Here is an 11062-nt window from a genome sequence, read left to right as displayed (position 1 = left end):
TGTTCGGTAGATAAAGAGTCCGTTTTTAGATCCATAGGTTTTGCACCGAACACCGCTGATTCGCCTCGTGTCCAAAATGGCCGCCGCCTCATGTTCGGCATACGAACGACGACCACCCGTACGAATGGAATGGAGAGGTGTTTGCGGTTAACCACAACGTTCTAATTTGTGGTCAAGGTGTTAATGAGCCGCACACTCCTCTCCTGGGTGGCCGATGTTCGGTAGTTTCAATCGGTACTTTAGGGAAACGTACGAACAAAAGCATACGGACAGGAAATCCATGAATCTAATGCAAACAGACGAACCAGCAATACAGGTTTATGCAGCAGGGTTCGTCACACGGCTCCCCCCTTGTGGAACACTCCGGCAGACCCGGCTTGGCCCTTTAGCGGGTCAACTTGGGGATGACCGGACTAGGAGGTAGCAAGAACGTCGGTTTGCCGTGATAATCCATCTGCATTCCCATTCTGCTTACCGGGTCGGTAGCTGATGGTGAAGTTATATGGTTGTAATGCTAAACTCCACCGCAGCAGTCTACCATTGTCTCCTGAGACCCGGTTAAGCCAGACAAGGGGATTGTGGTCCGTGATAAGGGAAAATTCCTGTCCATACAAATAGGGACTCCACTTTTTCAATGCCCAGACCAGGGCCAATCATTCTTTCTCCACTGCCGCATAACTCACTTCTCGGGGTAACAGCTTTCGACTGAGATATGCGACAGGGTGTTCTCCTCCATCTTCCCCGACCTGGCTTAGCACAGCCCCCAGTCCATACATGGAAGCATCTGTATGGATGAGAAAACGTTTGTTAGGAACTGGGGCAGCCAGGACAGGGGCATTCACGAGAGCCTGCTTAAGTGCTTGAAACGCAGCTTCACAAGCTGGAGACCACAGGACCTGCTTAGGAAGCTTCGGCGACTGGGGCAAATGTGCTTCAGGTGTCCCGGTTACAGCTAGGAAGCGAGGCGGAGGTATCCAGCCAGTGTACAGGGAGCTCCGTCACACTCAGATTACACATTGATGTAACAGTCCATAACCTTGGCTGGTCACTTCCTTAAAGGACCACTATAGTGCCAGGAAAACAAATAGGGTCATTAGGTGCTCCCCACCCTCATGGCCCCCCTCCTGCTGGGCTGAAGGGGTTAAAACACTTCTCTAGTGCCAAGCTCTCTCGGTGCTGGGGAATTCTCCTCCTCCTGCCGACATCAGCGCTGAATGCGCATCAAAAGCCGCGCGCGCGCACTCAAACCGCCCATAGGAAAGCATTACTCAATGCTTTCCTATGGACGTAAGCGTCTTCTCACTGTGATTTTCACAGCGAGAATCGCTGAAATGGCCTCTAGTGGCTGTCAATGTGACAGCCACTAGAGGATGGATTAACCCTGCAGTGTAAACACAGAGGTTTGTCTGAAACTGCTATGTTTTCAGCCGCAGGGTTAACACTAGATGGACCTGGCACCCAGATCCCTTCATTGAGCTGAAGTGGTCTGGGTGCCTATAGTGGTCCTTTTAACCCAACCTGTCCAAAACAGAAATCATTGAGCCATTTTATTGCCAATTTCCGTTAACGTCTGTGGTATTTAAGTTTTTTTGCTCTATATTTTAGTGGTATATTTTAATAGCCTATGTGTTACTGTAATAAGACAATAATTGTACTCTGCGGTGTCTCCTGCGCACAGCGCTGTGTATACCTTTTGCCTCGGAGTTACTGGGTCTGGGTCATATTTTGTGCTGTCTGAGTACTTCCAAATTTAAACATTTGCCATAAATACATGGAGACGATGAAATGTTTCACATGGTGTGTTTTGATTTATTTATACATTTGTGCTTTTTTTTTTTCTTAACATTTCACACATGGACATTGAATTATTCAGTATATTTTTTAAACTTGATAAAATCTGCAGTTAAAAAAAAACAAACAAACTACAAAAATCAGTTTCTGTGTGGTTATATTTCCCAGGTAAAGTAAGCCCTCCCCCCTCAGGGTATATTGTAACGTTACAGCGATAGTTAAGGAGATACTATGTCTATATGGACATGGTGGTTAAAGCGGCTCTGTCACTTTGCAGGTTTTATGTTTCAAACATTCTTTTTTGTCCCTTTATTTCCCTTTGTTTGTTTGTTTGTTTGTTTGTTTGTTTGTTTTAATAGAGATCCGCAAAGGTCATAATGGGCTTTCAATACCGCTCTAAGTTCTAATAGTTTGGAGTGCAACAACCGATCTCGATGATTCCAGTGTCTCTGCATAACTAGATTCTTGTAGTGGGCTCCCCAGGCGCTTGAACTGGATCTGTTGGACTCTAGTTCTTCTAGGGGAAAATCTCTGTCTAAACTGACATCCCTCAACCACCACAGAAGTTTGAACTTAAGGCTTTGAGGGATGATTATCTGTTGGTTCCAGTTTGAGTTGATTCTGTTGAACTGTCTCAGGAAGTTTTATTAGCCAAAGGACCCATCTGACTAGGCCTATTGATGAAGTCAATGATCCCAGTACACTCAAGTTTGAGTCATATTCCGGCTCCCAGCAACACTCTGCGGCGCGCGAGGGAGCTGAGCAGAGCGCTCAGGGGAAAGTGCTCCCTCGCCAGCGCCGCCCGCCCGACCGCCCGCCCGCCCGCCTGACCGCCCGACTGGCTTGTCAGTTAGCCGCAAGGCGGCTTTTTTTGCCGCCCCCTGGAAAATACCGCCCAAGGCAAATGCCTTGTTTGCCTCGCGGCTAAAACATCCCTGCACCAACTATTTCGTTTGGGTGACTTTCTGGGTTTTACCCCTACAGCAGAGGAAATGTCGACTGAAGCTTAATTGAAATCTTTCAGAGTCCAGTCAAAATTCTTTACTTACACCACTAGCAATGTCCTTGTAGATTCTCAATCCAAACTTTTAATGCTCTGGTGGCTAAAGGTTAAAGCAACTGTAGGATGAAGGCAGGATCCACAAGCCAAGTATGCTTTTACCAGGTCTTTTTTCCATAGGCTCCTTCAGGAATGCCATTCTGTTAATAGGAAGTATAGTCTTTTTGCCAGTCTTACGACTACAGCATCTACCTTAGCAAGAGAAAAGGTGTAAATTTATGCCGGACAATCTTTTTTCTGGCTTTGTCCATCCTGAGTGGATTAAATATTTTAAACTAATTGTAGTGGATTGCGTTTGGCTACTAACCACTGTCCTTAATTTTGGCTGTCCATAACTTTGATTGTTGCAATATTTTGTTCAATTTCCGACAGTTTGTTTCTTTTGAGAAAATAAGTAACAAGTTGGCTACTGAAGCATTTGTCTGGTTGTTCGGTAGAAACCCAATTGCAAACCTGTTAACTACCCCCGTTCGACAAACGAACAAACTCCCGAACAACCAGGCCACCCCGGAGAGGAATGTGGCTGTAATTGACCTCCCCATCGCTATTCACACTTTCCTGATTGATAACCGCACGAACACACTATGTATTCCCTGGCATACGAACACGTGGCGGCAGCCATCTTGCCATACGAACGCACCAGCGGTGTTTGGTCATCGAGTGTCTGGAACCCAAATCGGACACTAGACCACGCGAACACCGCAGAAACCTCAATACTTCCACCTGTTCGTGAGAAAACATACAAACGGCATGGCGTTCGGTGAAAAGATGTACATGAACGAGGGGAATCATACGAACCCAGGCGGAGCCTATTGTAGTGACTTATTTCCAGATTTTAAATGCATGAATGGATACCGACCGCAAGGTCAAAACCCATGGAACTCTTTTCGGCTACTACCTCGTGTGCGGTTGGTAAAACGAAGACCTCCAAGAAATTCCCAAACTGATCTGGGTGATTTTTGAGTATGTTGCTCACCCAGATCAGGGCTATCAGGGGATATGTAATTTATGGGTGTAAGTTATAGTTTTGGGGTACATCCAGGAATTGGGTAAAAATGTGTGTTATAAATGTACAGTTAATTATGTTTTCTCCCAGGCTAAGGGGAGGGAATATGTGGGTTGTACCCAGCTAGGCGGTTGGATAATGCCTAATCTTCTGTGGGCATCTCCCTTACCTAGGAGAATTGCATAAAAGCTGAGTATGTGACATTAAAGTTCAGTTCTGCTCCTGATACTGAGTGTCGTCCAGTCATTGGGAAAGGTGATGGGATATTCATGGATTATTTTCTTTACTGCTTATGCTATTCTTCCTGTGATAATTCACTTGATCCTGAGCAACTCTTGGAATACCAGCGGAGAAAGTCTATGTTAAACTAGCGCTCCGCTACACTAGCTTAGATAGGGGGGAAAAATCGTGAAGCTTTTAGGTCCTCAGAGTAGGTGTTTCCACCTAATGCAGGTGTTTCTACCTTCTCTTCCAGAATGTTTAGAGTATATCTGATCAGGTTTATTAACTTATCCACCTTTTTTGAGTTTATAGATTTGTAATATGGCTCATAATAGTCCTCCTCTTCTTTTGATTCCTGGAAGAACTGCATCTCAAGGCTTAAATCTGAATAGGCCGGGCTACTTCTGGTTCTTTTAGCCAAACTTCTAGTAGCAGACTGGAAATTTTCCACAGTGGCTTGACACAAACCGGAGGAAAGAAACGCTATATCTCCAACTCCTTGAACGAGGCCCTGAGAGTGCTAAGAGACTGGCTATCCTCAAAATAAGAGGCCAAGACACATCAGAGGAGCCGAAAATGGTCCCACCTCTACGGGCACACCAACATTAGGATGGCTTCCCACACTCTCCTGACTGATGAAGGGATAAACAGGCACTATATCGTGCCAGTTGCTTTTAAAGGTATTATACAATACAATATACAATACATTGCCACGTAGCAGTTTTACTATAAAGAAACCAGAACAAGCTAGTCCTGCCTAGGTCCAAAGGCTGTTTTACTGGTGAGGGGTAGAGACGCACAACTACCCATTAGAGAACCATGCAACCATGCTGGTGAGTCAAGGAAAGTAACAAAGATAACCATCCCTGCCTGTTAGCCAAGACAGGAATAAAATAGACTTGGGAGCTCAGAGAGGAAAGGGGCTTTTATCAGCTGTTAATTGTTTATGCTTAATTAATCATCCTGTTTCTCATTCTAGGGAGGAGCTACCCACAAGTGATGCTGCCATAGTTAGCCAGGAAATTTAAACATTAGGATATGAGGAAGAGGAAAGAAATGGTAAACGGCATTAAAACGGCTGCTATAAGCTCCGTGGTATTTGTAAAGGTTTGTTATTGAGGATACTCGGGTTGTGGATATATCAAAATGTCCTGTTTTGCAGAGAAAGTGAAGCCGGGTAATTAGAGTTCGTGGAGAGGCTCGGACTCTTTCATGCTGCCATTTACTGGGGTACCAGCTCCTTTCAGAGATGACCAAATACTGACCCGGTTAGTGTGAAGGGACCGTCCCCTCCGGTTCTTCCTCCTTACCAGGAAGATGCAGATAAGGCTGAGGACGAGAAGCAAAAAGAGCATGGCGATGGTCCCAAGGAAGTAGAGCAGAGAGTGGTGGAAGCAGAAGTCAACGGCTCTTCCTGAAACTGGAATGACAAACAAGATATTACACATACATGGACACGTGTTAGCTCTGTCATTACATGTTAGCTCTGTCATTACATGTTAGCTCTGTCAGGTGGTGACATGACATGTTAGATGGAGCTCTGTCAGGTGGTGACATGACATGTTAGATGGAGCTCTGTCATGTAGTGATGACATGTTAGATGGAGCTCTGTCATGTAGTGATATGACATGTTAGATGGAGCTCTGTCAGGTGGTGATATGACATGTTAGATGGAGCTCTGTCATGTAGTGATATGACATGTTAGATGGAGCTCTGTCAGGTGGTGATATGACATGTTAGATGGAGCTCTGTCATTGTGACGGAACCAATCTCGCCACATTGTTTTGGAGGAGCCTGGTTGCCCGCCTGCTGCCTTTGGACTATGGCCCTGGGAGATTGGGCCCTTTAAAAACAGTATTCGGCCATACCAGAGTGTATGTCACTCATTCTGGCCCTTTAAATACAGTGGGGTAATTTGGTACTTGCCCTGTGTGAGCTGTGATAACCAAGATAGCTATGCCATGGAGCCTATTCGTGTGATTAAAGACTTTGGCTCTATGGCGATTAAACTGTATTCGGTTGGTCTGAGTGCCATTCACCTAATAATGTGCACTCAGACCTGAGCTATCTGGGGATATGTGAAATGTCTGTGTGTTATGTGTAAAATGTAACTTCATGTATTTTAAAGTGTTTTATGTCGTTTTGCAACCATGTGGTTAATGGAGTCTGCCTCTAGTCCTGGATAATTGGATTACTTCTCCAATTATCTCCAGGGCAGAAGGGAGGAAACCGGGATGCATTGTGGGGATGTTTTTCTGCCAGCCAGGGGGAACAAAAGATACTTTTACTAACTTTTGAACCCCTGGTCTGATTCATGCCATCTTTTAATATGTTGTTCCCCTGAATGGATTGATTGAGGATATGTATTTTTATGTGAATGTGATGTATGGTTTTAAAGTTACGAAAGTTGTGTAAAAGTATATTTTGAACTGTATGCATAATGGGATTATGTGTCACACTAAGGGGAGGGGATGTGTGGGATGTAACATCTATGTCATTGGTTATTTTATGCCTCCCCCTGGGTGTGGCCTGTATGTGTACTCATGTAATAAAAACCAGGCTGGGTGCCCCAGCACCTCAGACCACTGCTTGACCTTCAACACGGAGCCTTGTCTCGTTCTTGGGGGGATTCACTGTATGCTGTTGGAGATTGACTGCTAGGAGTGTAAGCTGATGTCTGCTTTTCCTATTCATCTGCTAGCAGCTATTCGTGAGGTTCCAGCTTGGAGTGCTATCTTATTCCCTGGTATGCAGTTCGGGAGTTTGATGCATTCACCTATATCCAATTCGTGAGTTTTTGATGTTCTGCAGTAGCTGTGCCTTTCTGAGAAAAGGGGATTATCGCCTAAACAGATTTTAACCCCTCATATGCTGAAACGGTCCATTACAATTGGTGGCAAGTGGCGGGATCGTTCCTACAGCCAGAAGGACAGCTACAGAACACCATTTCTTTGGATTTACAATTTGAGGGCAACGCATGTCTGAGTACAGCGACCCTGACAGCACCAGGATGGAACCAGCTGTGGAGTACAATGAGGGTGACATGGATGACCGGGATGCATTAAGGAAAGGCATCTGGTACCAGGCCCTGGATAACGTACAGTACAAGCGGGGCAAGAGTCTCCCCAGTGAAGAGCAGCGATGGCAGACACGACTGGCACTGCGGATACCCTTCCTGGGAGAGCAGCCCCTGAAGGGATGGGTGAAGGAACTAGAGCACCGGCTATGGCAGGAGCTATGGCTGGAGGATGCCTACCAGGCGCTCTGGTGGTATATGGCACAGTATATACCCTGGACAGCCGAACATGACAAGCCAGAGGGAGAGGAGTTTGATGGTCCTGGCTTGTTATGGGAGTCCTTTGCAGAGCCTGGCTTTGGGAGCCCTGCGCAAACCAGATTGCAGGACATTTTCTATGAGAAGGAGGCTAGGCATGAGTGGGATGACCCCCATGAGGTAGAGCAAGACCTGGCTCACCTAGCAACCCTGGAGTGGGAACTGGAGCAAAACTACCGAGATCTCTTCCGCTTCATTGGGAAGGCTCAGCAGGACAGTAAGGTGACAGACCCAGATCCAGACCCCTTCCGCTGGGAAGATATTGTAGAGATTTACTGGGAAGAACCCCAGGTGGCCGGTAGAGATGGGACCGAGGTCTCTCCACCGGTCCTGCAGGGAATTGGGAGCCCAGTCTCCATTCCCCAGCGGCAGTGTGAATTGCAGGGAATTGGGAGCCCAGTCTCCATTCCCCAGCGGCAGGCTGAGTTACAGGGGGCAGAGGTAGTTGGTCCTACCCCCCAGCAGCAGAGTGATATGCCGGGAAGGCAGTGTGAAGTGCAGGGAGAGGAGAGCAGCGTCCTCCCTCCCCAGCAGCAGGCTGAGTTACAGGGGGCAGAGGTAGTTGGTCCTACCCCCCTGCAGCAGCGTGATTTATTGGGAATTGGGAGCCCAGTCTCCATTCCCCAGCGGCAGGCTGAGATACAGGGGGCAGAGGTAGTTGGTCCTACCCCCCAGCAGCAGCGTGATTTTTTGGGAATAGAGAGCCCAGTCTCCTTTCCCCAGCGGCAGGACACTGTATTGGGAGGAGAGACAGTCGGTCTCCCTCCACAGATGATGGAAGTATGTATGGGAGAGGAGCTTGCTACCACCTCTCCCCAGCGACGGATCATTGATGTGCAGGGAATAGAGAGCCCAGTCTCCTTTCCCCAGCGGCAGGACACTGTATTGGGAGGAGAGACAGTCGGTCTCCCTCCACAAAGGCGGAAAGTATGTATGGGAGAGGAGCTTGCTACCACCTCTCCCCAGCGGCGGATCCGTAATGTGCAGGGAATAGAGAGCCCAGTCTCCATTCCCCAGCGGCAGAGTGTCCAGCAGGGAATAGAGAGCCCAGTCTCCTTTCCCCAACAGCAGGACACTGTATTGGGAGAAGAGACAGTCGGTCTCCCTCCACAGATGATGGAAGTATGTATGGGAGAGGAGCTTGCTACCACCTCTCCCCAGCGGCGGATCATTGATGTGCAGGGAATAGAGAGCCCAGTCTCCTTTCCCCAGCGGCAGGACACTGTATTGGGAGGAGAGACAGTCGGTCTCCCTCCACAAAGGCGGAAAGTATGTATGGGAGAGGAGCTTGCTACCACCTCTCCCCAGCGGCGGATCCGTAATGTGCAGGGAATAGAGAGCCCAGTCTCCTTTCCCCAGCGGCAGAGTGTCCAGCAGGGAATAGAGAGCCCAGTCTCCTTTCCCCAACAGCAGGACACTGTATTGGGAGAAGAGACAGTCGGTCTCCCTCCACAGATGATGGAAGTATGTATGGGAGAGGAGCTTGCTACCACCTCTCCCCAGCGGCGGATCATTGATGTGCAGGGAATAGAGAGCCCAGTCTCCTTTCCCCAGCGGCAGAGTGTCCAGCAGGGAATAGAGAGCCCAGTCTCCTTTCCCCAGCGGCAGAGTGTTCTATTGGGAGAGGAGCCTGTTACCCCCTCTCCCCAGCGACAGCTTAATGTACCAGGGGGAGACGGTAAGCCCCACAGCTGTGCAGATGGGACCGTGGTCTCTGCACTTACCACACAGGGGGTAGGGATGGTCGATCCTACCCCCCACGACAGAGCTGTGTATCCAAGGGGGAGACAGTCCGTCTCCAGCAACCAGGCTCCAACCAGACTACTCCGGTGGTAGTGCTGGCACGAGGACAGAGTACCGCTGGTCTCTGCCCACTCAGCAACCCACCAAGGCAGCCTACCAGTCCCCTACACAGCCGTGGTGAGGCACCTGGACATGGTCCAACTTCTCCTCTACCCAGGTGTAGTAACCATTTATTGTGGGTGGGCTGTACTGCTGTTTCTGCTTTGTGGGTGGGTTGCTGGACTAACCAGGGCACTGACCGGCAGGAGGTCAGGTACCCTGTTAGTCTTTTTGGAAAGGGGGAGAGCTGTGACGGAACCAATCTCGCCACATTGTTTTGGAGGAGCCTGGTTGCCCGCCTGCTGCCTTTGGACTATGGCCCTGGGAGATTGGGCCCTTTAAAAACAGTATTCGGCCATACCAGAGTGTATGTCACTCATTCTGGCCCTTTAAATACAGTGGGGTAATTTGGTACTTGCCCTGTGTGAGCTGTGGTAACCCAGATAGCTATGCCATGGAGCCTATTCGTGTGATTAAAGACTTTGGCTCTATGGCGATTAAACTGTATTCGGTTGGTCTGAGTGCCATTCACCTAATAATGTGCACTCAGACCTGAGCTATCTGGGGATATGTGAAATGTCTGTGTGTTATGTGTAAAATGTGACTTCATGTATTTTAAAGTGTTTTATGTCGTTTTGCAACCATGTGGTTAATGGAGTCTGCCTCTAGTCCTGGATAATTGGATTACTTCTCCAATTATCTCCAGGGCAGAAGGGAGGAAACCGGGATGCATTGTGGGGATGTTTTTCTGCCAGCCAGGGGGAACAAAAGATACTTTTACTAACTTTTGAACCCCTGGTCTGATTCATGCCATCTTTTAATATGTTGTTCCCCTGAATGGATTGATTGTGGATATGTATTTTTATGTGAATGTGATGTATGGTTTTAAAGTTACGAAAGTTGTGTAAAAGTATATTTTGAACTGTATGCATAGTGGGATTATGTGTCACACTAAGGGGAGGGGATGTGTGGGATGTAACATCTATGTCATTGGTTATTTTATGCCTCCCCCTGGGTGTGGCCTGTATGTGTACTCATGTAATAAAAACCAGGCTGGGTGCCCCAGCACCTCAGACCACTGCTTGACCTTCAACACGGAGCCTTGTCTCGTTCTTGGGGGGATTTGATGCATTCACCTATATCCAATTCGTGAGTTTTTGATGTTCTGCAGTAGTTGTGCCTTTCTGAGAAAAGGGGATTATCGCCTAAACAGATTTTAACCCCTCATATGCTGAAACGGTCCATTACAGTCATGTAGTGATATGACATGTTAGATGGAGCTCTGTCAGGTGGTGATATGACATGTTAGATGGAGCTCTGTCATGTAGTGATATGACATGTTAGATGGAGCTCTGTCATGTAGTGATATGACATGTTAGATGGAGCTCTGTCAGGTGGTGATATGACATGTTAGATGGAGCTCTGTCAGGTGGTGATATGACATGTTAGATGGAGCTCTGTCATGTGGTGATATGACATGTTAGATGGAGCTCTGTCAGGTGGTGATATGACATGTTAGATGGAGCTCTGTCATGTGGTGATATGACATGTTAGATGGAGCTCTGTCAGGTGGTGATATGACATGTTAGATGGAGCTCTGTCAGGTGGTGATATGACATGTTAGATGGAGCTCTGTCAGGTGGTGATATGACATGTTAGATGGAGCTCTGTCAGGTGGTGATATGACATGTTAGATGGAGCTCTGTCAGGTGGTGATATGACATGTTAGATGGAGCTCTTTCAGGTGGTGATATGACATGTTAGATGGAGCTCGGTCATGTAGTGATATGACATGTTAGATGGACCT

General features: G+C 47.7%; 1 protein-coding gene across 1 annotated transcript in view; it reads right to left on the bottom strand.

Annotated features, from left to right (window-relative positions):
- Positions 1–5035: 5035 nt before the first annotated feature.
- The window catches only part of LOC134601436 (immunoglobulin superfamily member 2-like), an 82877-nt gene continuing 76850 nt past the window's right edge, over positions 5036–11062 (bottom strand). Inside the window, exon 9 of the mRNA XM_063445925.1 lies at positions 5036–5499. Within this exon, the coding sequence (XP_063301995.1) occupies positions 5261–5499 (239 nt within the window). The 3' untranslated portion in view covers positions 5036–5260. The remainder of the gene's footprint in view (positions 5500–11062) is intronic.

The sequence above is a fragment of the Pelobates fuscus genome, chromosome 1 (assembly GCF_036172605.1).
Source record: "Pelobates fuscus isolate aPelFus1 chromosome 1, aPelFus1.pri, whole genome shotgun sequence".
NCBI lineage: Eukaryota > Metazoa > Chordata > Amphibia > Anura > Pelobatidae > Pelobates > Pelobates fuscus.
This window is presented reverse-complemented; position numbering and strand designations above follow the sequence as displayed.